At 49.3% G+C, this 26,362-nt stretch overlaps 1 protein-coding gene across 1 annotated transcript in view; it reads right to left on the bottom strand.

Annotated features, from left to right (window-relative positions):
* utp20 (UTP20, small subunit processome component) overlaps positions 1 to 26,362 on the bottom strand; it is a 38,676-nt gene that overhangs the window by 8,634 nt on the left and 3,680 nt on the right. Inside the window, exons 6-45 of the mRNA XM_023952286.1 lie at positions 22,554 to 22,635; positions 21,258 to 21,395; positions 21,026 to 21,181; positions 20,806 to 20,958; positions 20,591 to 20,725; positions 20,439 to 20,516; positions 20,186 to 20,364; positions 19,984 to 20,109; positions 19,210 to 19,298; positions 18,371 to 18,476; positions 18,145 to 18,295; positions 18,015 to 18,077; positions 17,771 to 17,938; positions 17,152 to 17,228; positions 16,937 to 17,016; positions 16,611 to 16,863; positions 16,365 to 16,529; positions 15,550 to 15,640; positions 15,310 to 15,395; positions 11,333 to 11,458; positions 9,765 to 9,931; positions 9,487 to 9,695; positions 9,274 to 9,417; positions 9,117 to 9,196; positions 7,279 to 7,514; positions 6,447 to 6,591; positions 5,846 to 5,933; positions 5,618 to 5,761; positions 4,020 to 4,073; positions 3,375 to 3,527; positions 3,131 to 3,286; positions 2,910 to 3,050; positions 2,663 to 2,800; positions 2,446 to 2,585; positions 1,382 to 1,464; positions 1,010 to 1,305; positions 753 to 892; positions 518 to 674; positions 343 to 441; positions 95 to 262 (exon numbers count right to left, since the gene is read on the bottom strand). Coding sequence (XP_023808054.1) covers positions 95 to 262; positions 343 to 441; positions 518 to 674; positions 753 to 892; positions 1,010 to 1,305; positions 1,382 to 1,464; positions 2,446 to 2,585; positions 2,663 to 2,800; positions 2,910 to 3,050; positions 3,131 to 3,286; positions 3,375 to 3,527; positions 4,020 to 4,073; positions 5,618 to 5,761; positions 5,846 to 5,933; positions 6,447 to 6,591; positions 7,279 to 7,514; positions 9,117 to 9,196; positions 9,274 to 9,417; positions 9,487 to 9,695; positions 9,765 to 9,931; positions 11,333 to 11,458; positions 15,310 to 15,395; positions 15,550 to 15,640; positions 16,365 to 16,529; positions 16,611 to 16,863; positions 16,937 to 17,016; positions 17,152 to 17,228; positions 17,771 to 17,938; positions 18,015 to 18,077; positions 18,145 to 18,295; positions 18,371 to 18,476; positions 19,210 to 19,298; positions 19,984 to 20,109; positions 20,186 to 20,364; positions 20,439 to 20,516; positions 20,591 to 20,725; positions 20,806 to 20,958; positions 21,026 to 21,181; positions 21,258 to 21,395; positions 22,554 to 22,635 — 5,440 coding nt within the window. The remainder of the gene's footprint in view (positions 1 to 94; positions 263 to 342; positions 442 to 517; positions 675 to 752; positions 893 to 1,009; positions 1,306 to 1,381; positions 1,465 to 2,445; positions 2,586 to 2,662; positions 2,801 to 2,909; positions 3,051 to 3,130; positions 3,287 to 3,374; positions 3,528 to 4,019; positions 4,074 to 5,617; positions 5,762 to 5,845; positions 5,934 to 6,446; positions 6,592 to 7,278; positions 7,515 to 9,116; positions 9,197 to 9,273; positions 9,418 to 9,486; positions 9,696 to 9,764; positions 9,932 to 11,332; positions 11,459 to 15,309; positions 15,396 to 15,549; positions 15,641 to 16,364; positions 16,530 to 16,610; positions 16,864 to 16,936; positions 17,017 to 17,151; positions 17,229 to 17,770; positions 17,939 to 18,014; positions 18,078 to 18,144; positions 18,296 to 18,370; positions 18,477 to 19,209; positions 19,299 to 19,983; positions 20,110 to 20,185; positions 20,365 to 20,438; positions 20,517 to 20,590; positions 20,726 to 20,805; positions 20,959 to 21,025; positions 21,182 to 21,257; positions 21,396 to 22,553; positions 22,636 to 26,362) is intronic.

Genomic DNA, 26,362 nt, shown 5'->3' with positions numbered 1-26,362 from the left:
GGGTGTTTTGGTTGCATTAGTCATTTTTTAACGGCGTCGCCCGCTGTGATGTCATCATTTTCGGGGGGACTTCAGAAACAGGAAGCAGACCCGCCTCCTTCAGCGGCAGCAGCAGCTTGGTGATGCTGTCCCGGCTGCAGAAGCGAGCCAGCAGCTGGTAGGAGTCCATGCTCTTGCTGTGCCGCGCCTCCATCAGCTTGGAGACGATGCCCTTCACCTCCTTCTCCTCCGCCACCGACCCGAACAGCTCGTTGTTGAAAACCTGTTGGAGGGAGGGAGGGAGGGGCGTGTGACGGGACGCTCGAGACGAGGCGCGACGCTGCAGGGGGGGCGGGTTCTCACGTCGATCAGCATGTTCATGCAGGGGTCCAGGTCTCCGGCCTTCAGGGTGGGACTGAGGACGGACAGCAGCTGGAACACGGTGAACGTCAGAACGTGGACCTGGAACCACACGACACAGGAAGTCACGTTGGAGCTCGCCGCCTGCGTTATGACGGCGCGTCCCTGCGGCGCATACCTGGTAGCCTTTCACCAGGACGGCCTGCATCTCCTTGAGCAGGTAGTGCAGGAACCTGCAGCCCAGAGTCTCCACGATCCTCACCAGCGTTCCCCGCGCCACGTCCCGGATCTCCTGGAAGCGGTTCCTCAGCAGGACGCACACTTTGATCAGGATCCTGGTTGGGAACAGGAAGTTAGAACCCGCGCGCCACAGGTACGTACGTCGGCGCTTTGGCAGACTTTGAAAGACGCACCCGGGGAGGTTGGCCTCCATGATGTGCGGCGGCAGCGTCTGCATGAGCTTCACCATGGCGAACGCGATGGGGACGCGCGCCACCTCTTCCTCCTTCACGTCCTTGGACTTCACCGCCTTGTGCTCCTGATCCCGCTGCACCTGCAGCAGAGGGAGGGGAGAGCTGAGGTCATCCGCTCCACACGTGAACACGCTGACGTGAGGCTACGCGCTGCAGGAAGCTTTCCTCAGGTCAAAGGGTTTTAGGCGACGCCGCACCTTTGCCGTCAGACACTTGTGCAGCCGCGGCAGCACGCTGTCGTTGACGGTCTGGTGGATGGCGGCGACGAGGGCCTCCAGCTCCTCTCTGCTGTGAGGAAGTCCGCTGGGCGGGGCGCGCCGCCCCCCTTTCCCTTCAGCTTTGGCCTTTGCCTCTGAAGGGCCGCCGCCCCCCTCTGTAGCGTCCGTCTCCATGGGGACATCAGCCGTCTTCCCATCCGTCTCCATTGCTTCCTCCTCGTCGCTCCCATCCGCCTCGTCTGCTGCTTCCTCTTCCTCTTCCTCAGCGATCCCCTCTTCACACATTATAAAATAAATCATTTTTCATGCACTGATGACAAAAAGACATCTTCAGATAGAGAGAAAAGTGACCTTCTCTGGCTTTGGCGGCTTCCATTTCTCTGCTGAGGGTCTGATGGTCAAAATGGAAAGACTGGAGGACGGCGACCAGCAGACTGACGGAGAGGAAGAGAGGAGCAGAGGAAACGTCAGGAACATTTCTAGCATGACAGCCTCCTTCAGATAAAATGTTCTGAAATAATGCATGAAGTGAAGGAACGGCAAAATAAACGGGACAGAAAATTCAAAAAGGAGAAATTCACTTTCAAACGGTCATTTCTGTCACATTGATTCATATGAAGGGACAAATATGCATAAATTGAAACAACTTTCATCTTTAGCTATGCCCCTTTGTTTACCTCTAAGCCTTAAGAGGGGGCGGAGCTAAAGAACAGTGACATCATTCTAGAGCAGCAATGGTTTAATTTGGCAGTTTATTTTTTTTACTTTTGTGTCAAACGACAGACAACACTTTATTTTTAAACCCCGGTGCGGAGGTGGAGCGGCCCACCTCTGATCGGCACCTCGCAGGTTCGATTCCCGTCCTGACCGTCTGTGTCCACACAGACCCTGAACCCCACATTTTTCTTAAAAGTCACAGGTTGGCACCATTTGCACTTTAGTGCGTCCAGACGGTTTACAGCGTGACGTTTGTGTTCCCGTGTGTGCGTACGCTAGCACACATATGCCGAGGTGTGTGCGCCTGGTTTTTATAAATCATTCTACAAGGGGGAACCGGTTTAAAGAGCTTTGGGTTCACATTTGCACTCAGAAATAAAAGAGCTGAATCTAAGCAGAGAAAGAGATTAAAGACATTCTTTTCCCTCTTATGGAGGACATGTGACCAAAATAAAGCCTAAAATTGTATTTCTCCGTAAATCTTTACTTATGTTGTGAATCACAACCAGATTAAAAAACGCAGTTTGAAAAAATGTGTTTTTGAGTCGTAGAAAATGTGCAGCGAGCTCCAAGTTCTCAGCAACAGGGACGGGAAGGGGGGTGGGGTTGCTCATCTCTGACATTTCAAACAGAACAAAGACCCAAACCTCAGTAGTATTTAATGAGGAAAAGCTGAGTTTTTGTCCCCGAAAACCAACCTGACGGCCAGCTTCTGCTCGGCTTGCCCCGTCTGCAGGATGTGGATGAAATGCTTCAGGTAGTACAGGTACTTGGACCAGGTGAGCTGGCGGCACACGGCCCCCACCACCTCCACGGACGCCGAGGTCATGTTCTCGTGCTGCATTGTGGGACAAACCGGCAGGTTGGACGGGTGCGACACAAACGTGAAAAATAAAATTAAAAAAAGGGGGAAACCTTGAGCATCTTCTCGTCCAGCAGGGCGGTCATGGCGTACGGCATGATGTAGTTCTGCAGGGAGCGCGGCGTCAACGCCACCGTGCCGTCCGTCAGCTGCTTGGCCAGCTTCCTGAGGGCGCGGCCCCGCCGGTGAATCTGAGGCGACACAAACAGACGCTCCAGGTTCTGAAGGGCTTCCGTCACTTAACCCTTGTGCCGTCTGGTGACCAGACAGCACAAGGGTTAAAGGAGGCGAACTTCTGACCTGGATGTGCTTCATGTGCTCAAAGAAATCCGACTCCGGGTCGTTGTAGTCGGTGAGCTGCACCAGGTCTCTGAACTCCTTCCTGGAGGGGAAGTTCTTCACCAGGCAGGCCAGGATGGAGGTGTACTCGTGCTGCACACTCTGAGGGGAGAGCAAAGGTATTCTAGAAGGTCTTCTTGACCTGAAAAGGCTTCGGATTTCGATCAAACCAAGATGGAGACCTCCGTCTTGCTGCGGAGCCCCTTCAGGACGGCATCCAGGATGGTATGTTGGATCAGATCCCTGTAAATCTGCTCTCCAGGTCCAACCGCCGCCAGCCGGCCGATCACCGTGGACAGGCACAGGGTGGCGTTGTCCGCCAGAGACATGTCGCCGATCTACAGCGAACAAAATACACACACACAAAAAAACACGTGAAAACCTGGAAATGTCCGACTGCAACTGCGTGTCCGCACGTCTGCTGACCTCGTAGGTGTGGAAACAGTTGTACACGACGGTGCTGATGAAGTCCAGGTCCAGAGTCTGCAGGTCTCGGACGCGCCGCGTGGCGTCCTGGAAGGCCGTCAAACGCACATCAAAGTAGATCTCGTCCAGATGGCGGCTGTCAAAGGCGTTGAGCTGAAAACAGACGTTTCAGAATGAAAAACAACAACCAGAACGAGAAGGAGCCGCTTCTCCAGAAGAAAAACACTTTAGTGCAACGAAAAGGAAACTTCAAGGGTCAAAATAATAACTCATAAAGAAACGATCAAAGTTGATCATAAATAAAGTGAAAACAGCACAATAACAAAAAAGATATGTTTGTGAAAAATGCCAGAGCCGGGTATCGAACCAGCGACACAGAAACCACCACAGAAAGAAGCAAAAGTTTTCAAGGATTCTCCAGGCAAAAATCCTGGAATATCTGGAAATGTTTAAGGATTTGAAGGAGCAAAAGACAAATCTGGAAAAAGATGAAAGAGCTGAAATATTGTAGGAGTTAAGGGAGAAAAAATGGTAGAAGATACTAGAATAAAGAAAGAGAAACAGGAAAACAATGATTGAAGGATTTATAGCATTCAACCAAATAAATAATTTTCACAACTAAGGACAATCCATAAACAGGCTCACCTTTGCCGTCATGTCGGTGATGTAGGACAGCGATGGATCCAGATCTGACAGAGTCTGACAGAAGATTCAAAAGGAGCAGAAAGTCAACAGTTTCCTCATTAATACAACCCTAAACCCCCAAATGATTCTTCAAACATGGACATTAAAAGAAAACCTTCATGATTGTTTTTTGCTTCTCAATAATTTTTACATTAAAAAGGTCAAAACTTTAAAAGATGAACGACTTTTTCTCAAGAACACTGAACGTTTGATGTCAGGTACATTCCTTTAAAGTGAGCCTAAAGGTGGCAGTACAGAGCAACCGCAGTCACCTGGTGAAATGACCAAGTGTGTCTGCTGTGCTGCTTAGTAGAAGCATCAAACCCTTTAAAAAATGAACCCTTTAACACCAGAGCTGTCCCGCCAACAGGAAGTTCTTCTTTAACTGTTTACCAACGTAATTCCAGTGTAGAAAAGCAGCTTTGCGTTGGTTTAAGAGGCTTCTTAACCCGTTAACATGAACCCTAACCCTTTTTTTAGATGACTGATCTGCATTTGCCTTGTTGATTTCTAAAATAGTTATTTTTGCATAATAGTTAAGTAATTCATCTTTGTCATGTGCTATATTGATATTTTAGGATTCTTAATTCTGTCTGATAAAAGCCAGGAACCGGATATTGATAATTCATGTAATAAAATGGTTATAGTATAACGGGGTGGGATTATATAAATTCGCTTCCTTCCACTCCCTTTCAAGAAATATTTATTAATATGTCTAATTATCCTAAGTTTGATTAGTTACTGTATGAATGTATAACTGATGATTATATTGCTGTTGTGTGTTATTTCTACTTAATTGCTTGAAATAAACCCCCCAACCTCTAAAAAACTAGATGGTGCAGCCCTACGCAGGGCCTTGGATTTTAACAGTAATTCAGACTCCACGCTCTATACTTTTCTTTTTTTCAATGGCGGATGTGACGTCATCGATTTCACAAAGTTAAACTCTAAATAAAATGAGCGTTTTACACGATTATTTATGAGTCTACATAGTCCTGAAGATAAAAACATTGATGGTTTATAAAAAAAAACTAATTTAAATACTTTTTTTGGGCAACAATTGTTCCGACGCAATGCATTGTGGTCTATATTCGCCGGTCTAGTGAGCATTGATGCACACTGGTTTTTCACAGAGACTTCTGGGAAATATCTAGGGTTCTGGATTGTAGATTCAGACGGCACTAGAAAATGGCAAACACACCATATAGTGCGTAGTGAAGGAATTCAGACGTGACGATCTTTGACATTCCGTAACTCGGACCGCCGACGCCGCCAACACGCCGATTGTAACGCAGAGAAGGACGGCTTTTCATGTCGACTTAGCGTCGTCGTGCATCACATCACTAACGTAAAGAGCTGCATTTCTGAATCTGCTGGAGTTACGGTGATTTACGTAAACGACCCACGAGTTCAAACGAGTCAAACGGCGTCCCTGCTGGAGCTAAAGCTCTGCTGTTAAAACACCTACAAACGTACGGATGTGGAAAAACAGAGAGTCAGCATGTTGGACTCATGCTGACTCAGCATAATCCTCATCATGTTTTGGCCCCCTGTTGCACCTGGAAGACGGCGGTGAGGGCTTTCCGGGGCAGCTTGTTGTGAACCACGGCGAACAGCCTGCTGAGCGGCCGCAGGAAGGCGGACGGACGCTCACACCGACGCAGCAGGTTCTGGATGGTGGCCAGGATGTCGATCTCTGTCTCCTGAGACGGAAAAGAGGCAAAGTCCTGACGTCCCTGCAACAGTGGGAGGCGGCCTAAAGGTGAAGGTTTGCTGCTGGTTCTCACCTGAGCGTTGTGGCCTTTGAGGAGGAACGGCAGCAGCAGCCTGACGAGCAGCGAGCTCTGCTCCTTATCGCTCACAAACCGACTGATCCTGACGCAGAAACAGGGGGAGACGTCCAAAAGGAAACAGTTAGAGCCCCCCTCTCATGAAAATGATGGACAAATAAGAAGATTAGGATTTAAATGGCCTCTATTTGTGACGTAGAAAATATGCTGGGCGGGGCCACAAGCTCCCTGCTCCGCCCATTCCCGCTGGATGGCTGCACCGCCATTAGGGGTTGCATCACTAATGCTAGCTTGTTGGTGTGAGGGGCTGCAAGCTAGCGTGTAAACAGAGAGCTCTCAGCAACAGGAGGGGAAGGGGGGCGGGGTTGCTTCGCGCCAGCAGTGGCGCCCACTAATGAACTCCTGCCGCTCTGCAGGAACTATGTCCTAAAAAATGACACAGTTATGGCTAAAATCTAAAAACACTTCCAGAGTCGATGATTGGAACCGTGGATTTCCTTCACATGAAAGTCGCTCAGCAACTGTCCTAAAGAGGCCGTCTGACCCCGCCTACAAACCAGGCGCCGTCGGACCAAAAGGCTTTGCTGCCGGGACTCACTTGGACAGGATGTTGAGCTCTTTGGAGACCTGCGCTCGGAACTTCTTCTTCCTGAGTCTGTCGGCGTTGCAGACGACGGTGCTGAAGTAGTGCAGCAGGGTGGAGATGTGGGGCAGCAGCAGCCGGCAGCCCTGACTTAAGGAGTCTGCAGGGAAAACACGTCACACCTTCAGGAAACTTCAGAAAGGAATACGTGAATAAATAATATTCTTTTTATTTTAAATAGTATAGTCTGCCAATGTCTGACATATAAACCCAGTATTGATTATTACTGGAGGTTATTAAACATCCAAAGTATGAAACAAAACTCCAGTTTTGTTTTTAAAAAAAAATAAATAAACTTCAACTGAATATTTTTAAAGAATTATTTCTTTTTTATTAATAAATCAAGTCAGAGTAAAAAAGAATCTTTAATCTGTATTTTAAATCATTTTAGCTTCAAATGTTTTTAATAAAAATAAATACATAATTTTAAAATGACTATTTATTTATACTTTATAAAATGAAAACTTACTAGTGAAATGTGTTAAAGGACAGAAACATGGAGCCATCTAGTGATTATTAGAGAAGGATTCTCATTAAAGGGCCTATATTATGAAAAATACACTTGTTTTATAGTGTTTTATAATCTTCAATCCTTGCTATAAACAAACCCAAAGGGGTATTTTGGTGCATTCACATGTGTCTTTATCTAAAAACCACCAGCCCCTCCCATCTCAAAAAAACGAGCGGTTCCTCACATTGTGGCGTCAACCAGTGAAGAACGGACTTCACACAAAAGTAATGATTAATATTCAATAGTAAAAAAAAAAAAACAGAACCCGTCCATCACCTGCAGACAGAGCAGCGCCCTCTTCAGGCTGCGGGAACACGCAGCCATCCACATTCAGTGCCCTCTCCGTTTCCGAGTGAACAAAATCTTCAGTCGTGGCGAGAGACTCGGCTATGTCCATCACCATGGCGATGGTAGCCGGGGACGCATTCTTTGCGGAGAGGAGGGCGAAGACGTTGAGGAGGACGTCGCACTCTGGCTGGTCCAGCTTCTGTTTGGCCAGGAGGGGGAAATACCTGAGAAAGCCATGAGAAACCGCGGCTGTTTATTATAAAACAAGGTCGTGTAAGAAAAAAAAGAAAATTGAAAGCCTCCAACTGCATTGTGGGAACTACCCGTCCCGCCCACATGGCCCCCGTGCAGCTCTGAAATCCAGAGTCAAAAACTGTTTTCAAAAAGGCGGCTTTTCTGCTCTTTTTATCTCCATAGCAACAATTTTATGTTTTCGAAGATTGAAGCCACTTTTCCAAGGTCAAAGGTCAACTGTAGATTTTAAGGGGCCTACATCATGCTTTTCTAAAGCCTTTCAGAGTAAACGATATGCATATTTATGATAACATTACTTTCGGCACAGTAAAGAACTTATTTAATGAAATTTGAGCTATTTTTGAAGTAAGACGACTCGATCTCTGAGGCTCCGCCTTTCACTCCTTGTAGGTTCCCGCCCATTTCATGACATCATCCTAGAGTCGGCCTCTGTGGCGTCTGTGTTTCACCCACGAAAACAAGCAACATTTGATCTTTTGTTCAGATCATCTGATGTTCAGATTGCGGAGGCTTATAAAAACGTCTTCCTCCGCTAGCTCTGCTGAGAAAGTGGGCGTGTCAATAAAAATAAAATAAATATTATTTATTCATGTATTCATTTTTGAAGTTTGATGGCAGTGCGATACGTTTTCCCTGCAGAGTCTTTAAGTCAAGGCTGCGGAGTCAGCACTCTTCCTGGAAGGGGCTGTTCTTCAATAACAATACGAGGACCCACTTGTTTCCGTGGAAAGCCCCCCCCCCCCGAAAATATGATACAAATGGTCACCAAGTCATAGTTCCTGTGGCCATCCCATAATAATTTCAAAACTTTCGTTGGAAATCCCTGACGAGTGTTTTGGTTTTCAAATATTTTTTAGAGCAGCTGAAAGGATTTTGGACTCAAAAGCTTTTGACAATCTCTGTGATGTCATCGTTTGTTTGGGGGGGGGGGGGGGGGGGGGGGGGTCGTTCACTTCGCCCAAAGCTCATTTTCCCCCGGGTACTTGGTGTGTGAAGTGTGGTGTGTGTGAAGTGTGTGGTGTGTGTGTGTCCTTTCCAGAAGCCTCCACCACCTGACTCCACCTCCTGCAGGAGATGATTGCAGCCGCCTTCCCTCCTCCAATCACCAGGCTGGCCTCACCAGCGCCTGTTCCAGTGGCAGCTGGATTCCTGGGAGGAATCCGTTTCATCATCTGCCTCCTGTTGTTGGCATTAGAAGCCTGTGGAAACGGCCTGGATTTCCCTCTTTGGTCTTTGTTTTCAGTTATGTTGAGTGTTTTGGTGATGTCCTGCTAGTTTAAAGTCCCTCTTTGGGTTTATTATTTGTTGCATTAGTGCCTGAGCATTTAAGTCTGTTTAAGTTACCTTCTTTCAGCTTTGCAGCTGTCATTCAAATAGATGGCTGCACTGACAGCCTTTAACCGGCTTAACTTTATTTTCTTTATGTTACCTATTTTCTCCCTCCCTTGGGGTGGGATGTGACAGGGGGCGGAGCTTTTGCTTGAAGGTGCCGTGAGAAAGAAGAACGACCAAAACAACCGGGCTTGTCGTCCAGGATGAGGGTCATATCGGCAGCACTGAGAAAAACTGACCTGGCATTTTTGCACCAAACGTGGACGAGTTTCAGCAGAGGTGTGGGGGAGTACGGACTCTCAGTGGGGAGACGACACACCTGCAGCGCACAGGAAGTGACATCATGGCAGCTTGCTATTTGCTTGAGACAGATCAAAACAAAAGACTGTAGCACACCTGAGGCCAGACCACCGCCTGGAAGACCGCATCGATCTCCACTGAACTGAAGTCGTAGGAATCAAAGCCATCGAAGAAGTCCTGAATCTTCAGGACCCCCAGCCTCCTCAGGTTCTTCAGAGGACTGATGCATCCGGGGCGCAGCTGTCAGGAAGGAGGGGTTACTTTTCCCAAAACGCACGTTTGGAGCAGCAAAGCGCTGGGACAGGTTACCTGCTCCCTGTTGTCCAGGACGGCGGACACGGAGGCCGTGACGCACAGCAGGACCTGCAGCACTTTGGGGAGGTGCGCGTGGATCAGGTGGCCCAGTTTGTGGATCACCACGTCCAGGACGTTCAGCAGGCTGTGCTGGCGGCCCAGAGGCAGCACCGCGGCCGGGTCCGCGTCCGACGCCGCTCTCTGGACTGCCTCCAAACAGGAACCTGAGGAAGACGAGGGTTCAGACAAATGTCGGAGCGTCGGCTCGATCCTGCAGCAGATCCACCAACAACCTCGGCTGTGATGCTGGACGGGCTCTAGAAGCAGGTCCACGAACATTCCCAGCTCCTCGGCCTGACAACCCGCCAGGAAGCGCAGGATGATGGAGGAGCGGACGCCGGCGCTGGACTTCCCCTGGAATCTGCTGCCAGCTTTACTGCGAAGGCGGCCAAACAGGATCCTGTGGACCGGAAAAGAACCTGAGCGGATTTTCTAAAACTGCAAAGATTCTGACGTCACTTCAGACAAAAAGGGTCGTCAGGTGATTCCAGGTGGTTCAGCAGCATCAAGCAGAAATGTGCGGCCTGCAGGGCTTCACCTGTCGTCTTCCTCACCTGCAGCCACGAGATGTAAACCCTACTGAATTTAAATAACCCCTTGTGCTATCCTATGGGGTCCAGATGACCCCCCCTTCCATTGAGGTGTTCTCCCTACCATGACAACGGTGGATAAAGGTGGAAAGATTTCATGTAATCCATGGACACCAGTGAAGATCACAAATCATTGAAGAAAAAAGGTTCAGAGCACTGTCTAGTGGGTCTAGATGACCCCAGTCCCAACGGTAAAGTGCCTCGAAAGCACATTAACCTTGGTAGTGGGTCATCTGGACCCCACACAATAGCACAAGGACTAAATGTGTTCAATGTCTAACGGTTTTTATCCTCACAATAGTCTGTTTGGCTGCAGGCTCTGCCACAGGAGAGATTCCTGAGTGACGTCAGGTTGATGCTTCCTTCAGTTCCCTCAGCTTAAGCTAATAATGTAAAGCTTCAACATTCTAGACATTCATGTTCCTTGTCCTCCCTATATTCTATATGATATTTCATGTCTTTCACTTCAGATCTGACATGAAGTTGTGCTGAAAACAAGAAAACAACAGAGCTTTTTTTATGTTTTTGGAGGATTTTTACTGTTGCACAATTATAAAAACCAATAGAACTTTTTGGAATCACCTCAGGAGATAATTGATTTAGTTCTGAATGTTTTATTTAACACTTGTATAGTTTGAGTTCCCAGGAACAGGTTTTCAAACATCCAATACTCTTTATTACGTTTCAAAAGAGCATTTGTTTTTATTTTATCTCACCTAAAGTCATAAAAAGTTAAAATACAAGAACAATTTCCACTTTCTGTTCATGAAGGGTTAATAAGTTAAACTAGAACTTGTTTAGTGTTGAATTACTTGTGTTGTTTTTTTTACTTTCCTTTTTATTTGTTCTTAATATTTGAGCATCAGTGGCTGTTGTTAAAGTTCAGTAGGAATCCATGACTTCCTGTTTCTCACGGATGGAACGGAGGAAACTGAAGTCCGTCTTTGAGGAGAAGATCTACAGATTCAGGGATTGAGCCTCGAGCATCAGTTCAGGACCTTTTATTACATTTCAAAACCTTTGTTTTCATTAAAATAAAGTTTGTTCAAACCCTTAAAGTATATGTATTTAATATTATCAGCGATAATTGCACATTTAAAACTACTAAAACATGATCATTTAACCCAATAAATCGACTTGAGTCAAAACAAAAACCAGCATGACCGTCTGCGCCCCCACCCGCACCCCCCCACTGTGTTTGCCTCTCTTACCTCATCAGCACCGGGATCAGCTTGCCTCTGTGAGGAGCTTCCACCACTCCGGTCTCCTCAGAGATGTTGAAGTGCACGATCTCCTCTTTGAAGTGTTTGTCGTCCAGCAGCCGCTCCAGATTCTCCCTGAACAAACCACCCAGAGAGACCCTCAAACAGGCATTCATCACCTTCTGCTCCATAAAACTCTGCTGTTTGGCGTTTTTGGGTCCCACAATTGTAGATGTGAAAGGACATTTAGTTAAATGTCCACTCATCACGCAGGACTGTCCTGCTGTCTGCAGCTTGGTGGAATGCTGGGTAATTGGAATCATGAGGAATAAATGAATATCAGAAAGAATCCGCACTGTTGTGAAAACGACAAACCCTCCATTTGTATCCTTCTAGCCTGATGACGAGATCCTGGAGCTTCATGAAAGATCTGCAAAAACCCTTAGGAACGCAGAGGAACAGGCGCAGAACTACATAGACAATGGTTACCATAGTAACACACCACATTGTCCAAATCCTGCAGTGCCCCAAAGGCCCCCCCCTGCTAAAACAGCACATGTCCAGGTCCATCTAACGCTCTCCAGAGGCCATCGAGAGGATCCAGAGGAGGACTGGGAAAATGTCATGTGATGAAATGAGGCCAAGATGGAAGTTACATCCCAAGAACACCACACCCACTGTGAAGCACGGAGGTGGGAACATCATGGTTTGGGGCTGCTTTACAGCTTCAGGGCACGACTGACCCGTATGAAAGAAAGGACGAATGTGGCCATTTATGGTGGGAGTTTGGACAGAACCCTCCTTCCAACCATCCCAAGTCTTTAGAAAAACGGATTTTCAGCTCCATTTATGCTAATTTGGTATTTTCTGGAGTATCAGTCACAGTTTTTGAAGAGTTTGGTGGGGGGGTGGGGTATATACTTAGTATTTATTAACCAAATGTTTTAACTGAATGGCAACAGCCACTAGAGGGCCCTGTAGGGGTGTGTATTTGAAGGGGTGAGAGACCAGAGACGCCCGCCAACGGGAATCTGGTGAATCTAGCTCTAGGCTTTTTTTCTGATCTATTATGATATATGATAGAGTTGGTGTCGTTTAATTCCCACCGGACACAAACCACAACTATTCATTTCTCCTCCATGGTCAAATTGCAACCCCGTTCAACTTTTGAGGTTCGTCCAATGACTGCATTTTGTAGGTCGTCACTGTGCAAGTGGTAGACTTACAGTGACGCGTGAAGGTGGGAGTTCTGAATGCGGAATTTTACTGGTACTTAAATTTAAACTTATAGATATTATTGATTTAAGTGATTTTAATCACTATCAGTGTTTTGTTTGTCACTAACCCGCCGCCACTTACCTGCCGTCATTAACCCGCCGTCACTAACCGGCCGTCACTAACCCGCCGTCCCTAACCAGCCGTCACTAACCCGCCGTCAGTAACCGGCCGTCACTAACCGGCCGTCACTAACCCGCCGTCACTAACCCGCCGTCACTAACCGGCCGTCAGTAACCAGCCGTCGCTAACCAGCCGTCACTAACCAGCCGTCACTAACCGGCCGTCAGTAACCAGCCATCACTACCCAGCCGTCAGTAACCGGCCGTCAGTAACCGGCCGTCAGTAACCAGCCGTCACTAACCCGCCGTCAGTAACCGGCCGTCAGTAACCAGCCGTCAGTAACCAGCCGTCAGTAACCAGCCGTCACTAACCAGCCGTCACTAACCCGCCGTCACTAACCGGCCGTCAGTAACCGGCCGTCAGTAACCGGCCGTCACTAACCCGCCGTCACTAACCCGCCGTCAGTAACCCGCCGTCAGTAACCGGCCGTCAGTAACCAGCCGTCAGTAACCAGCCGTCACTAACCAGCCGTCACTAACCCGCCGTCACTAACCCGCCGTCACTAACCGGCCGTCACTAACCGGCCGTCAGTAACCAGCCGTCACTAACCAGCCGTCACTAACCAGCCGTCACTAACCCGCCGTCACTAACCGGCCGTCACTAACCAGCCGTCACTAACCAGCCGTCACTAACCCGCCGTCACTAACCCGCCGTCACTAACCCGCCGTCACTAACCCGCCGTCACTAACCCGCCGTCACTAACCCGCCGTCACTAACCGGCCGTCACTAACCGGCCGTCACTAACCGGCCGTCACTAACCGGCCGTCACTAACCGGTCGTCAGTAACCGGCCGTCACTACCCGGCCGTCAGTAACCCGCCGTCAGTAACCCGCCGTCACTAACCCGCCGTCAGTAACCGGCCGTCACTAACCGGCCGTCACTAACCGGCCGTCACTAACCGGCCGTCAGTAACCAGCCGTCAGTAACCAGCCGTCAGTAACCCGCCGTCACTAACCGGCCGTCACTAACCGGCCGTCACTAACCGGCCGTCAGTAACCGGCCGTCACTAACCAGCCGTCACTAACCAGCCGTCACTAACCCGCCGTCACTAACCGGCCGTCACTAACCAGCCGTCACTAACCAGCCGTCACTAACCCGCCGTCACTAACCCGCCGTCACTAACCCGCCGTCACTAACCCGCCGTCACTAACCCGCCGTCACTAACCCGCCGTCACTAACCCGCCGTCACTAACCGCCGTCACTAACCCGTCACTAACGTCACTAACCGGCCGTCACTAACCGGCCGTCACTAACCAGCCGTCACTAACCAGCCGTCACTAACCCGCCGTCACTAACCCGCCGTCACTAACCCGCCGTCACTAACCCGCCGTCACTAACCCGCCGTCACTAACCCGCCGTCACTAACCCGCCGTCACTAACCGGCCGTCACTAACCGGCCGTCACTAACCCGCCGTCACTAACCCGCCGTCACTAACCGGCCGTCACTAACCGGCCGTCAGTAACCGGCCGTCGCTAACCAGCCGTCACTAACCAGCCGTCACCAACCAGCCGTCACCAACCAGCCGTCACCAACCAGCCGTCACTAACCCGCCGCCACTAACCGGCCGTCACTAACCGGCCGTCACTAACCGGCCGTCACTAACCGGCCGTCACTAACCGGCCGTCACTAACCGGCCGTCACTAACCGGCCGTCAGTAACCAGCCGTCACTAACCAGCCGGCATTAACCCGCCGTCACTAACCCGCCGTCACTAACCGGCCGTCACTAACCGGCCGTCAGTAACCAGCCATCACTACCCAGCCGTCAGTAACCGGCCGTCAGTAACCAGCCGTCACTAACCCGCCGTCACTAACCCGCCGTCACTAACCGGCCTTCAGTAACCGGCCGTCACTAACCAGCCGTCACTAACCAGCCGTCACTAACCCGCCGTCACTAACCCGCCGTCACTAACCCGCCGTCACTAACCCGCCGTCACTAACCCGCCGTCAGTAACTAGCCGTCACTAACCGGCCGTCAGTAACCAGTCGTCACTAACCCGCCGTCACTAACCAGCCGTCACTAACCGTCCGTCACTAACCGTCCGTCACTAACCGGCCGTCACTGACCCGCCGTCACTAACCGGCCGTCACTAACCGGCCGTCACTAACCCGCCGTCACTAACCGGCCGTCAGTAACCGGCCGTCAGTAACCGGCCGTCAGTAACCGGCCGTCACTAACCGGCCGTCACTAACCAGCCGTCACTAACCCGCCGTCACTAACCCGCCGTCACTAACCCGCCGTCAGTAACTGGCCGTCACTAACCGGCCGTCAGTAACCAGCCATCACTAACCAGCCGTCATTAACCCGCCGTCACTAACCAGCCGTCACTAACCCGCCGTCACTAACCGGCCGTCACTAACCGGCCGTCAGTAACCAGCCGTCACTAACCAGCCGTCACTAACCAGCCGTCACTAACCCGCCGTCACTAACCCGCCGTCACTAACCCGCCGTCACTAACCGGCCGTCAGTAACCAGTCGTCACTAACCAGCCGTCACTAACCCGCCGTCACTAACCCGCCGTCACTGACCCGCCGTCACTAACCGGCCGTCACTCTCTCCCAGCGGGTGAACAGCAGCTCTTCTCTTACTTGTATGGAAGGACGTTTGGGTCTTTGTATGTGAACAAACACTCCAGAGCTGCACGCTGGATCTGCTGGTCCTGATGGCAGAGCAGCTGAAAACAGACAAAAGATTTTCTATGAGTGAAGGTTTTTCAGTGACTCCTCTTCCCTCAACATCTCGCTAACGGGTGGGAGGAGTTAAATCGACAATGTCGGAGAACGAAAAGCTCCTTCATTTAAGGTGGAAGTGGTGTTAAGGTGGAGGACCTGGTGGTAGAGGTCGCTCAGGCTGGACTCTAGGTACAGAGCTCTGGGGTTGGTGAACTTAGCAAACACCTTCAGGTGGGTAATCAGCTGTCTGTGGACGGAAGAAGAAAACAAGACATGAAAATACGAAGACTCACCGACATCTGTTCATTCTGCGCTTTTCTATACATCCATGTTTTTAGAACACAAGCATCTGAGATTAAAAAAACTCTGACTTGTACTTAGTACTCAGTGAAAAGGAATTTTAGACCCAGTGAAATTTGCCAGTTTTCCCATTTTTGCACAATAGGCGGGTAAAAAAAAACGTCATCAGCCTAAGTCTCCGACCCAAAACTGAAGTTTCCTTGACCTTTAACCCTGGAAAGAGGCTGCCATCTCTTTTAGTAACAGGTACAAATATAAACTAAGAATTTCAGTCGGTGAAACTCCTCCAACATCATTAGGAAGCTTAGAACAGCGTTCGCATGGCGAGCTCGCAAACGTGCCCCCCTCCCCCGTTGCTGGCACATTTTCTCCTGGGGGGACGAGCAGGGAAAAAATGCTAATGTTGCTATGGAGATAAAACCAAAAGAAAAGCCGCCATGTTGAAAAAAGTGGGCGTTTTTTATTGGTATGTCCAGCTCTGACCAGGGTTGTGGGAGTAGAGGGGGAGAGCCAGTGAGGGTGTGTCGGGAGGGGGGGACGGGGACGGGGGGAGGGCGTGAAACAGCGATCTCTGTACTTTAACTGAAAATTTGAAAATAAAGATCCACTGGATTTTGCTTTTGGAAGCATTTTGATGCATAAATCAGCATCATTATGACTCCATGTCTTACTTCGCAGCAGCTCTTCTTGGAAGAGCCTTTCTGGGACGTTTGGTCTCCTCCTCCACCTCCTCTTCAAGCTCCTCCTCCTTGTCCGACTCCTCCACGGCAGCGTCCTGCAGTTTCCTCAGGTCCTGCGTGGGCGCCACCAGCAGGTCGGCGGGATAGAACTCGTTCCTGGAGCAGAAAAGACGAGATCTTGGCGTGAACCTCACAGATGATGGATTCCCCTCCAGAAGCGACGGACGGATGTCCCACCTGATGAATCGGAGCAGCAGGGGGCTCAGCTCGCGGCTGCGCGCCTCCACCCGGTCGGGGAACTGAGCCATGGCTCGCCACAGGAGGCCGCGGAAGTTGGGGAAGTCCGTCCGGTCGTAGGGGTCGGAGTTCAGCTTCAGCTGCTCCAGAAACAGCACCCCCACCTCCCCGCTTTCGATGACATCACAGCCGGGCCCCTCCCTTCCCCTCTCATCTTCCTCCTCCTCCTCCTCCTCGTCCCTCAGCTCCTTCTCTGTAACATCAGCACGTTTCCGATGAAGAGCGTCGGCGACCTCGTCCGGCACCGCCGCCGTGGACCTCCTTACCTGCCAGGCCTGCAACCATCTCCAGATGTTCATGGAAGATTTCCCAGAAGTCTTTGCTGCCCATCCCCCGAGCATGGCTCCTGTCAGCGCCGGAGGAAACTCATTTACAGGAAAGTCCTCAACCACCACAAATTCAGACACTAAACTGTGATTCTGGAGACTCAAAACCCAAAAACCTGCTGATTTATTTAAGTTCTGAAAACAGCTGGACTCACACGATGAGTTCAATGACCGCGTCCCAAAGCGGCCGGAAGTTAACGAAAAGCATAGCGATGAGATACCGCAGAGGAACCTGCAGACGGACAAAGAAAACCATTTTCATACCCAGAATGCTTTGCTGACGTCAGAGAAGCACAAACAGGAAGTCAGTGTTTAACATGGTCACACTGTTTTTATTTTCTTACATTTCTTGTTTCATAGAACAAACTACAACAAAGTAGTGAGCACATGAACAAAATAACTCAAAATATATTCTTTTAAAGGTTCAATTCTAATGAAATGAAAAAGTCAAATCTGTGCAAAACTCTTATGAACAAAAATAAAACCCAAAAACCGTCTCCAGTCTTTTTTTTTACATCTATATTAAAGTTTGTAGATTTTCTGTACCAAAGTATATAAACTTCAGTTATTCATGATACTACATTTTGTGTGGAATTACTCATAAAAAAGTATTCAGTCATACACCAATTGTTGAAGTTCTCCCTCTTAAAAACGTGAGAGGCCTGTAATTTTTATCATCTGTAAACCTAAACTATTAGAAACAAAATGAGGAAAGAAATCAGACGTTTGCATGTCTCCTTTTTTCTGGTAAACTGTCAGAGGCGGGGGCCGTACCTGCTGGAAGGTGCCCGGCGGCCCGTTGGGCAGGCTGCGCTGCACCAGGTCGTGCCTCAGCTTGCGCAGGTGCAGCAGCTTGTCTCTGTAGTCCTGCACCGAAGCCGGAACCAGCTCTGCCTGCATGCAGACGGCAAACACCGGCTGCACCTCCGCGCTCTCCTCTCCCTGGGTGGAGGAGACGAGCAGAACTAAGACCAAATCCTGAACTAAGATGGACGAGAGCCTCCGGGCGAGCTCGTACCTCCACCTGTGCAGGAAGCTCCGCCTCAAACTGACAGAAGATCCTCAAAGTCAGCAGGCGGATCTGAGCCGGGAGAAACTCGATTACCACCAAAACGCCGAGCACTTGGGTTTGTTTTTGAGACACCAACCTTTGAAACATTGGAGGAGAAGTTGGCGTGCAGCAGCTGGTAGAGCTCCAGCAGTGCATTGTGGGATAGATGCTCGGAGACGCCGCAAAGCGAGAGGCGAGTGTAATAGAGGTCTCCCAGAAGCAGCGCAGACGCGTCCGATGGGAACTTCCTGGAAGGAGCGGCAGACTTCAGCGTTCCCTACAAAATAAAAGACGACGACTCTCCCAAAAAAAAAAAAACTCACCGCAAGACCGAGTTGACGGCGTCCGCGCGGAGCAAGGACAGGATGTGGGCGGAGCCATCTAGAGACAGGAGGCAGCTCAGAGCCTGCCGGGCCACAAACAGACCAGCTGAGGGGGGAGGCAGACAGCGGGGGAGTCAGTCTCACCCAATCGCACACTTCACTGCACCAAACCAGGATTTATGAACGCCACAAGAGTTTAACGGGAAGAAAACCAGAAGATTTATTTATGGTTCAACTCTAAAACTCAACTAAACACAACAAGAAGAAAACGTCTTCTGCCAACAATCCCTCATTTTAAAATGTTTTTATTTGAATCCTGCAGATACATTTCCTGTTCGCTTATTTCTTGTTTTAGTTCATTATTTCTACGTGCATTTATTCTGAAAAACGAATAATGTTTAAGGTTTTAGGTCTTTTTAGGCAAACGGGTCTTAAAGTTCCGTTTATATGTTTCTTTTTATGGGATAAGTTACTTGGAACTGAGGGATGATTAATAAGATATAAACTCAATTTGTACATTTCCACTCTTTTAATTTGAAAGGGAAGAAAGGAAGAGAAAAAATGAAAGAAATAAAAAATGTTTCCTAGATTCAGATCGTCAGCCGGTCACGTCTTCCTCATATCAAAAATAAACACTTTTATTTTGTCATTATTACACAATTATTACTATTAATAATCATCATGTATCTGTGACAATAACAGGTTGGAGCAAAAAAAAAGTCTGAAGAAATCTACGTCTAGTTCTATTAAGTCATTAAACATGAACATGAAATGATTTGCTGGTCAGTGACGGTAAACACAGATTTTTAACTATGTATATGATAAAAAGAGGTTGAAACCTTTTCCCAGTCCGTCTGCTTGGATCTGATCCAGTAGGCGGTTCAGGAAAGCGGCCACAGCTGGAACCACCTGAGCTGCAGGTAGAGGTCTGGAGAAACGACAGAAGAACAACCCGTTCAGATCATACAAACACCTGAGAGGGCGGTGGTAGGGGTGTGGCCTTCCAAAAAGGCTCACTCCTGATTGGTGAGAATGGTTGCCATAGAAACTAACACCGACTCAGACCAATCACTGCTTACTCCCGATGTCTGGTTCCAACATGGCGGCATACGTACCACGAAAAAATGGCGACTAAATCGACTTAATTTACTCGGGACAGGTAGGAAACCATTTATTACAGGTATGGTCACACTCCCTCTGTCCAGTTCTTATATACAGTCATTGGTCAGGATCTTGGACACTAACCACACCCACTCCCATACTGCTGACCTATCAGTGAATCACAAGCACAAAAATCAAATTTTTGTTTTAAAAACTGACCTTAACGAAGATTTGATCTCTGTAGAAATTGTAAATACTCAATTTTAAACCTTTTACGGCTCATCCATCGACTGTACATGAGAACTGGATGGACTGAGTGTGATGTCACTCAGACACTTGGCCGACTCCCAGCTCCACAATATGGAGCCGATCCGGTCACTGATTATTTTCAATAAGGACGCCACCATGTTGGAGCCAGGTGTCCATGTAAGTGGCGTTTGGTCCAAGTCAGTCTGAGACCATGTTTAATATGGCACCCAATGGTCAGATCACAGATCATTTCATTGAGTCACCTGAGGTGAGGCAGCAACACCAGTGCGGCCCAAGGCAGCGACAGGTCGGATGTGGCGCCGCTCTGCTCCTCTGGGATCAGCGCCAGCACCTGCTGCGGTACGCTCAGCTGCTCCCCAGGGGGCGCTCTTCAGAGGACGAAAAACCCAAATGAGTCCGTGGAGAAAACCTTTTCCTGTTAGACTGGCAGGATCCAAAACTCACTCTGTGGTTGCTACGCTGAAGAGGAGCGGGTACGTTTCAAAAGCCAGGGCGCCATCCGTCGGGGGCGGGGCTTTGGTGAGGATCAGATGGACCAGCGCCTCCAGACCGCCATGGCGAGACGGGGCGTCGCCGTGGCCGAACAGAGCAGCCGTGTAACGCAGCAGACTAGGGAGGAAGAGCTGCGGGGACCGGGACGTCTGTTAGCATGAGGCCGAAAGAAACAGCGACCACCGCCGCCGCGGCGAGAACACACCTGTTCAAACTGGTTCATGGTCAGCATCTCTTTGGTGAACTCCAAGATCAAATCCTGCCCCACGGAGCTGCTGAACACCTGAGGAAGAGGACGGTGAAAGACCTTCACCATGCGGAGCGTGTGGTCTGTCTGTGAGATAAAAACCCTCCCACCTTCTGGATCATCTCTGCTACGACCCCCGGCTGCAGGGTCACGTTCTCCCCCAGCAGCAGCGAGGAGGTGATCTGCAGGAGGAGACGGGAGCAGGAGGTCCCCAAGGAGGCGCTCTGGATCAGCCGCAGCACCATCTGCAGATTCAGTGAGAGGCAGCGAGCTGAACGGCGCCCTGCTTCAGACGCAGGCGGACAAACCTGAGGCCTTCCCCCACCTGGCAGACCGACTCCGGCTGTGTGACTTTGGCGCCGCCCTTGTGGGACACCAGGGTGTGAAGAACAAACAGCAGCCTCTCCAGTTGCTCCATCGCCAGCTTGGTGTCCTCTGGCTTCGCCTCCAGAACGGCAGAGACGTCCTCCACACTGGTCTGCAGGGAGAGCGCAGAGATAGACGGACGTTCCCGGGAAAACGGGGAATGAGGCTTTCGGAGTTACCTGCAGGGATTCCCACAAAACCAGGAAGTGCTCTCTGTGAACGTGACCGGCAGCGGCCTGAGCCATGTGATCTACAGCATCCCGCACGGCATCCAACGGCAGGGGGGCCCCGGGGCTGGTTATGGGGCCCAGCTTCCGCAGAACCGCGGGGAGGGCCTGGGACGGCGAAAGACGGCGTTAACGTCTGCACGGTCTGTCAAAGCTGCAGCAAAGTCGTGCATGCACAGCTCACGGTGGCAGCGCAGGAGTGGAACATGTGGCAGACGCCTTTGCACATCTCGAACAGCAGCTGGCCCGTCCCCTCCACCTTTTCCGGGTGCTGCTCCAGATCGGAGAACATGTGAGTCAGCAAGGCGTCCAGATCTGGGACCTGCAGGGAGAACACCGACTCAGCACCCAAAACAGGCAATTTCCCATCATTTAGTAGGTCCACAGAAAGGGAAAGTGGCAATTTTCTGACTTCCTAAATGTTTATTAGATGCAAATGCAGCTCATTTCAATCTTGGCCTCTTAATTGGACTGAAATGTAAATTCTAGGTATCAAAGTGGAAGTTTAAGCCAGGCATTAAAAAAAAATCTACAAATTATATTCTGCAAACAATAAAAATTCTACAAAGAAAGGTAATTCAAGCTCTGCAGCAGTCAAGCTAGCATACAGTAGTTCAAAGATGCTGAAAACACTGAATTATACTAATAAAAAAAACTTTTGGCCAATAAAAGCAAACAGGAAAAATAAAAGAAATATCATCACTCAAAAAAAAAAAACACATTTACATCCCTACAATGCTCACATGGACAAAGCTAATTTTTATGGACAATAATTAGCTTGGGTTAGCAAAGGTTAGCTTGGGTTAGCGTAGGTAAGCATAGGTTAGCGTGGGTTAGCTTGAGTTAGTATAGGTTAGCGTGGGGTAACGTAGGTTAGCATAGGTTAGCTTGAGTTAGTATAGGTTAGCTTGGGTTAGCGTAGGTTTGCTTGGGTTAGCGTAGGTTAGCTTGAGTTAGTGTAGGTTAGCTTGGGGTAGCGTAGGTTAGCATAGGTTAGCTTGGGTTACCATAGGTTAGCTTGAGTTAGTGTAGGTTAGCTTGGGGTAGCGTAGGTTAGCCCAGGTTAGCTTGGGTTACCATAAGTTAGCTTGAGTTAGTATAGGTTAGCTTGAGTTAGTATAGGTTAGCTTGGGGTAGCGTAGGTTAGCATAGGTTAGCTTGGGTTAGTATAGGTTCGCTTGGGGTAGCGTAGGTTAGCTTGGGTTAGTATAGGTTAGCTTGGGTTAGTATAGGTTAGCGTAGGTTAGCTAAACGGATGTCGGAGAAAAAGAAGAAAAGTACAGAAAGAAAGAATGGTAAAACAAACACCAAGACAGCAAGATAGCTGATAAAAGTAAGTTTTTAATTTAACAAAACTTGAATCCAAAATAGAATTTCTTTCTCTTAGCTTTCCAAGCTGAAAGAATGCAGATGAAAGGCAGAGAATAATAAAGACATGACCTCCAGCTGTGAGGAAATCTAACATAAAGCAGAGCAGCACCTTTCTCATCAAAAAGGAGAAGCTCTCAGCGGCAAAGTTGCGGATGTGCTCCTTCTTGTGCGCCAGCAGTGTGCTGTACAAACTGTGGATAAAGAGAAAAAGGGAACTTCTGTCAGAATATCATCCTCCTTCATTTGGGGTGGAAAACATCCGAGGATTGTAAAACACTATTGCAAAGGCTTAGTGCAGGTCTGGCATTGCCTCATTTGCAGGCCTATTACTGAGCTGCTCATATCCAAAAGCTGTTATTGGTTAAAGTCTCCCCACTCTCCATGGTGTAAACTGGAATTACCATCATGCACCGGGACCTCCATACCCGCTCTGCTCTATTCCCCCTTACCCACCAAATGTTCATTATACACCAAGTGGTCCTCAATACACTTAGGGTTTGGTTTCAGTTCTGACAGCGTTTGAAATTTGTGGCAGCTTCACCTTTGGGTCCTTTGAGCAATAACCACCGATTCCCTCCATCTTTATTAGAGCCATGTATGGGAAGATAAAGGCATTAAACAATTTAAGGATCTCTATGAAGATGGTGTTTTGGCAAGTTTTACCAGTCTGGCCCCTAATCATAATCTCCCTGGTACTCATCTGTTTCCCTATTTTCAGATTTGTACTTTGATTTTAGTTTAGTTCCACAAAATCAACCTTGGTAGGCTCTGCTTTCACACTGTCCCAGCATGAAGGGTTTAAATTCAAAAATATATGGTTTCATTCTTCCATTATGTTGTCTATCAAGCACCAAGATAAAGAAGGACCGGGAGAGGGAGCTGGGGTTAACATTGAATGTTGATTTTTGGGAACAGGCCTCTGACAAGGTTCGACGGTCTACCTGCTGTGCACGCCTACACAGGTCCTACACAGGTCCTACACAAGTCCTACACAAGTCCTACACAAGTCCCACAAAGGTCCTACACAGGACCTACACAAGTCCCACAAAGGTCCTACACAGGTCCTACACAGGTCCTACACAGGTCCTACACAAGTCCTACACAGGTCCTACACAGGTCCTATACAAGTCCTACACAGGTCCTACACAAGTCCTACACAGGTCCTACACAAGTCCTACACAGGTCCTACACAGGTCCTACACAGGTCCTACACAGGTCCTACACAAGTCCTACACAGGTCCTACACAGGTCCTACACAGGTCCTACACAGGTCCTACACAAGTCCTACACAGGTCCTACACAAGTCCTACACAAGTCCCACAAAGGTCCTACACAGGACCTACACAGGTCCTACACAAGTCCTACACAAGTCCTACACAAGTCCCACAAAGGTCCTACACAGGACCTACACAGGTCCTACACAGGACCTACACAAATCCCACAAAGGTCCTACACAGGTCCTACACAAGTCCTACACAGGTCCCACAAAGGTCCCACACAAGTCCCACAAAGGTCCTACACAGGTCCTACACAAGTCCCACAAAGGTCCTACACAGGTCCTACACAGGTCCTACACAGGTCCTACACAGGTCCTACACAGGTCCTACACAAGTCCTACACAAGTCCCACAAAGGTCCTACACAGGTCCTACACAGGTCCTACACAGGACCTACACAGGTCCTACACAGGTCCTACACAGGTCCTACACAAGTCCTACACAAGTCCTACACAGGTCCCACAAAGGTCCCACACAGGTCCCACACAGGTCCTACACAAGTCCTACACAGGTCCTACACAAGTCCTACACAAGTCCCACAAAGGTCCTACACAAGTCCTACACAGGTCCTACACAAGTCCTACACAGGTCCTACACAGGTCCTACACAGGTCCTACACAAGTCTCACAAAGGTCCTACACAGGTCCTACACAAGTCCCACAAAGGTCCTACACAAGTCCCACAAAGGTCCTACACAGGTCCTACACAAGTCTCACAAAGGTCCTACACAGGTCCTACACAAGTCTCACAAAGGTCCTACACAGGTCCTACACAAGTCCCACAAAGGTCCTACACAGGACCTACACAGGTCCTACACAGGACCTACACAAATCCCACAAAGGTCCTACACAGGTCCTACACAGGTCCTACACAGGTCCTACAAAGGACCTACACAGGTCCTACACAGGTCCTACACAGGTCCTACACAGGTCCCACAAAGGTCCCACACAAGTCCCACAAAGGTCCTACACAGGTCCTACACAAGTCTCACAAAGGTCCTACACAAGTCTCACAAAGGTCCTACACAGGTCCTACACAAGTCTCACAAAGGTCCTACACAAGTCCCACAAAGGTCCTACACAGGTCCTACACAAGTCCTACACAAGTCTCACAAAGGTCCTACACAGGACCTACACAAGTCCCACAAAGGTCCTACACAGGTCCTACACAGGTCCTACACAGGTCCTACACAAGTCCTACACAGGTCCTACACAGGTCCTATACAAGTCCTACACAGGTCCTACACAAGTCCTACACAGGTCCTACACAAGTCCTACACAGGTCCTACACAGGTCCTACACAAGTCCTACAAAGGTCCTACACAGGTCCTACACAAGTCCTACACAAGTCCTACACAGGTCCTACACAGGTCCTACACAGGTCCCACACAGGTCCTACACAGGTCCTACACAGGTCCTACACAAGTCCTACACAGGTCCTACACAAGTCCTACACAAGTCCCACAAAGGTCCTACACAGGACCTACACAGGTCCTACACAAGTCCTACACAAGTCCTACACAAGTCCCACAAAGGTCCTACACAGGACCTACACAGGTCCTACACAGGACCTACACAAATCCCACAAAGGTCCTACACAGGTCCTACACAAGTCCTACACAGGTCCCACAAAGGTCCCACACAAGTCCCACAAAGGTCCTACACAGGTCCTACACAGGTCCTACACAGGTCCTACACAAGTCCCACAAAGGTCCTACACAGGTCCTACACAGGTCCTACACAAGTCCTACACAAGTCTCACAAAGGTCCTACACAGGTCCTACACAAGTCCCACAAAGGTCCTACACAGGTCCTACACAAGTCTCACAAAGGTCCTACACAAGTCCCACAAAGGTCCTACACAGGACCTACACAGGTCCTACACAGGTCCTACACAAGTCCTACAAAGGTCCTACACAGGTCCTACACAAGTCCTACACAGGTCCTACACAGGTCCTACACAGGTCCTACACAAGTCCTACAAAGGTCCTACACAGGTCCTACACAGGTCCTACACAAGTCCTACACAAGTCCTACACAGGTCCTACACAAGTCCTACACAGGTCCTACACAAGTCCTACACAGGTCCTACACAAGTCCCACAAAGGTCCTACACAGGTCCTACACAGGTCCTACACAAGTCCTACACAAGTCCCACAAAGGTCCTTCACAGGACCTACACAGGTCCTACACAAGTCCTACACAAGTCCTACACAAGTCCCACAAAGGTCCTACACAGGACCTACACAGGTCCTACACAGGACCTACACAAATCCCACAAAGGTCCTACACAGGTCCTACACAGGTCCTACACAGGTCCTACAAAGGTCCTACACAGGTCCTACACAGGTCCTACACAGGTCCTACACAAGTCCTACACAAGTCCTACACAAGTCCTACACAGGTCCCACAAAGGTCCCACAAAGGTCCCACACAGGTCCTACACAAGTCCTACACAGGTCCTACACAAGTCCTACACAAGTCCCACAAAGGTCCTACACAAGTCCTACACAGGTCCTACACAGGTCCTACACAGGTCCTACACAAGTCTCACAAAGGTCCTACACAGGTCCTACACAAGTCCCACAAAGGTCCTACACAAGTCCCACAAAGGTCCTACACAGGTCCTACACAAGTCTCACA

The sequence above is a fragment of the Oryzias latipes genome, chromosome 23 (genome assembly GCF_002234675.1).
Source record: "Oryzias latipes chromosome 23, ASM223467v1".
Taxonomy (NCBI): domain Eukaryota; kingdom Metazoa; phylum Chordata; class Actinopteri; order Beloniformes; family Adrianichthyidae; genus Oryzias; species Oryzias latipes.
Note: the sequence above shows the minus strand (reverse complement) of the source record. Positions and strands in the feature narration are given on the sequence as shown.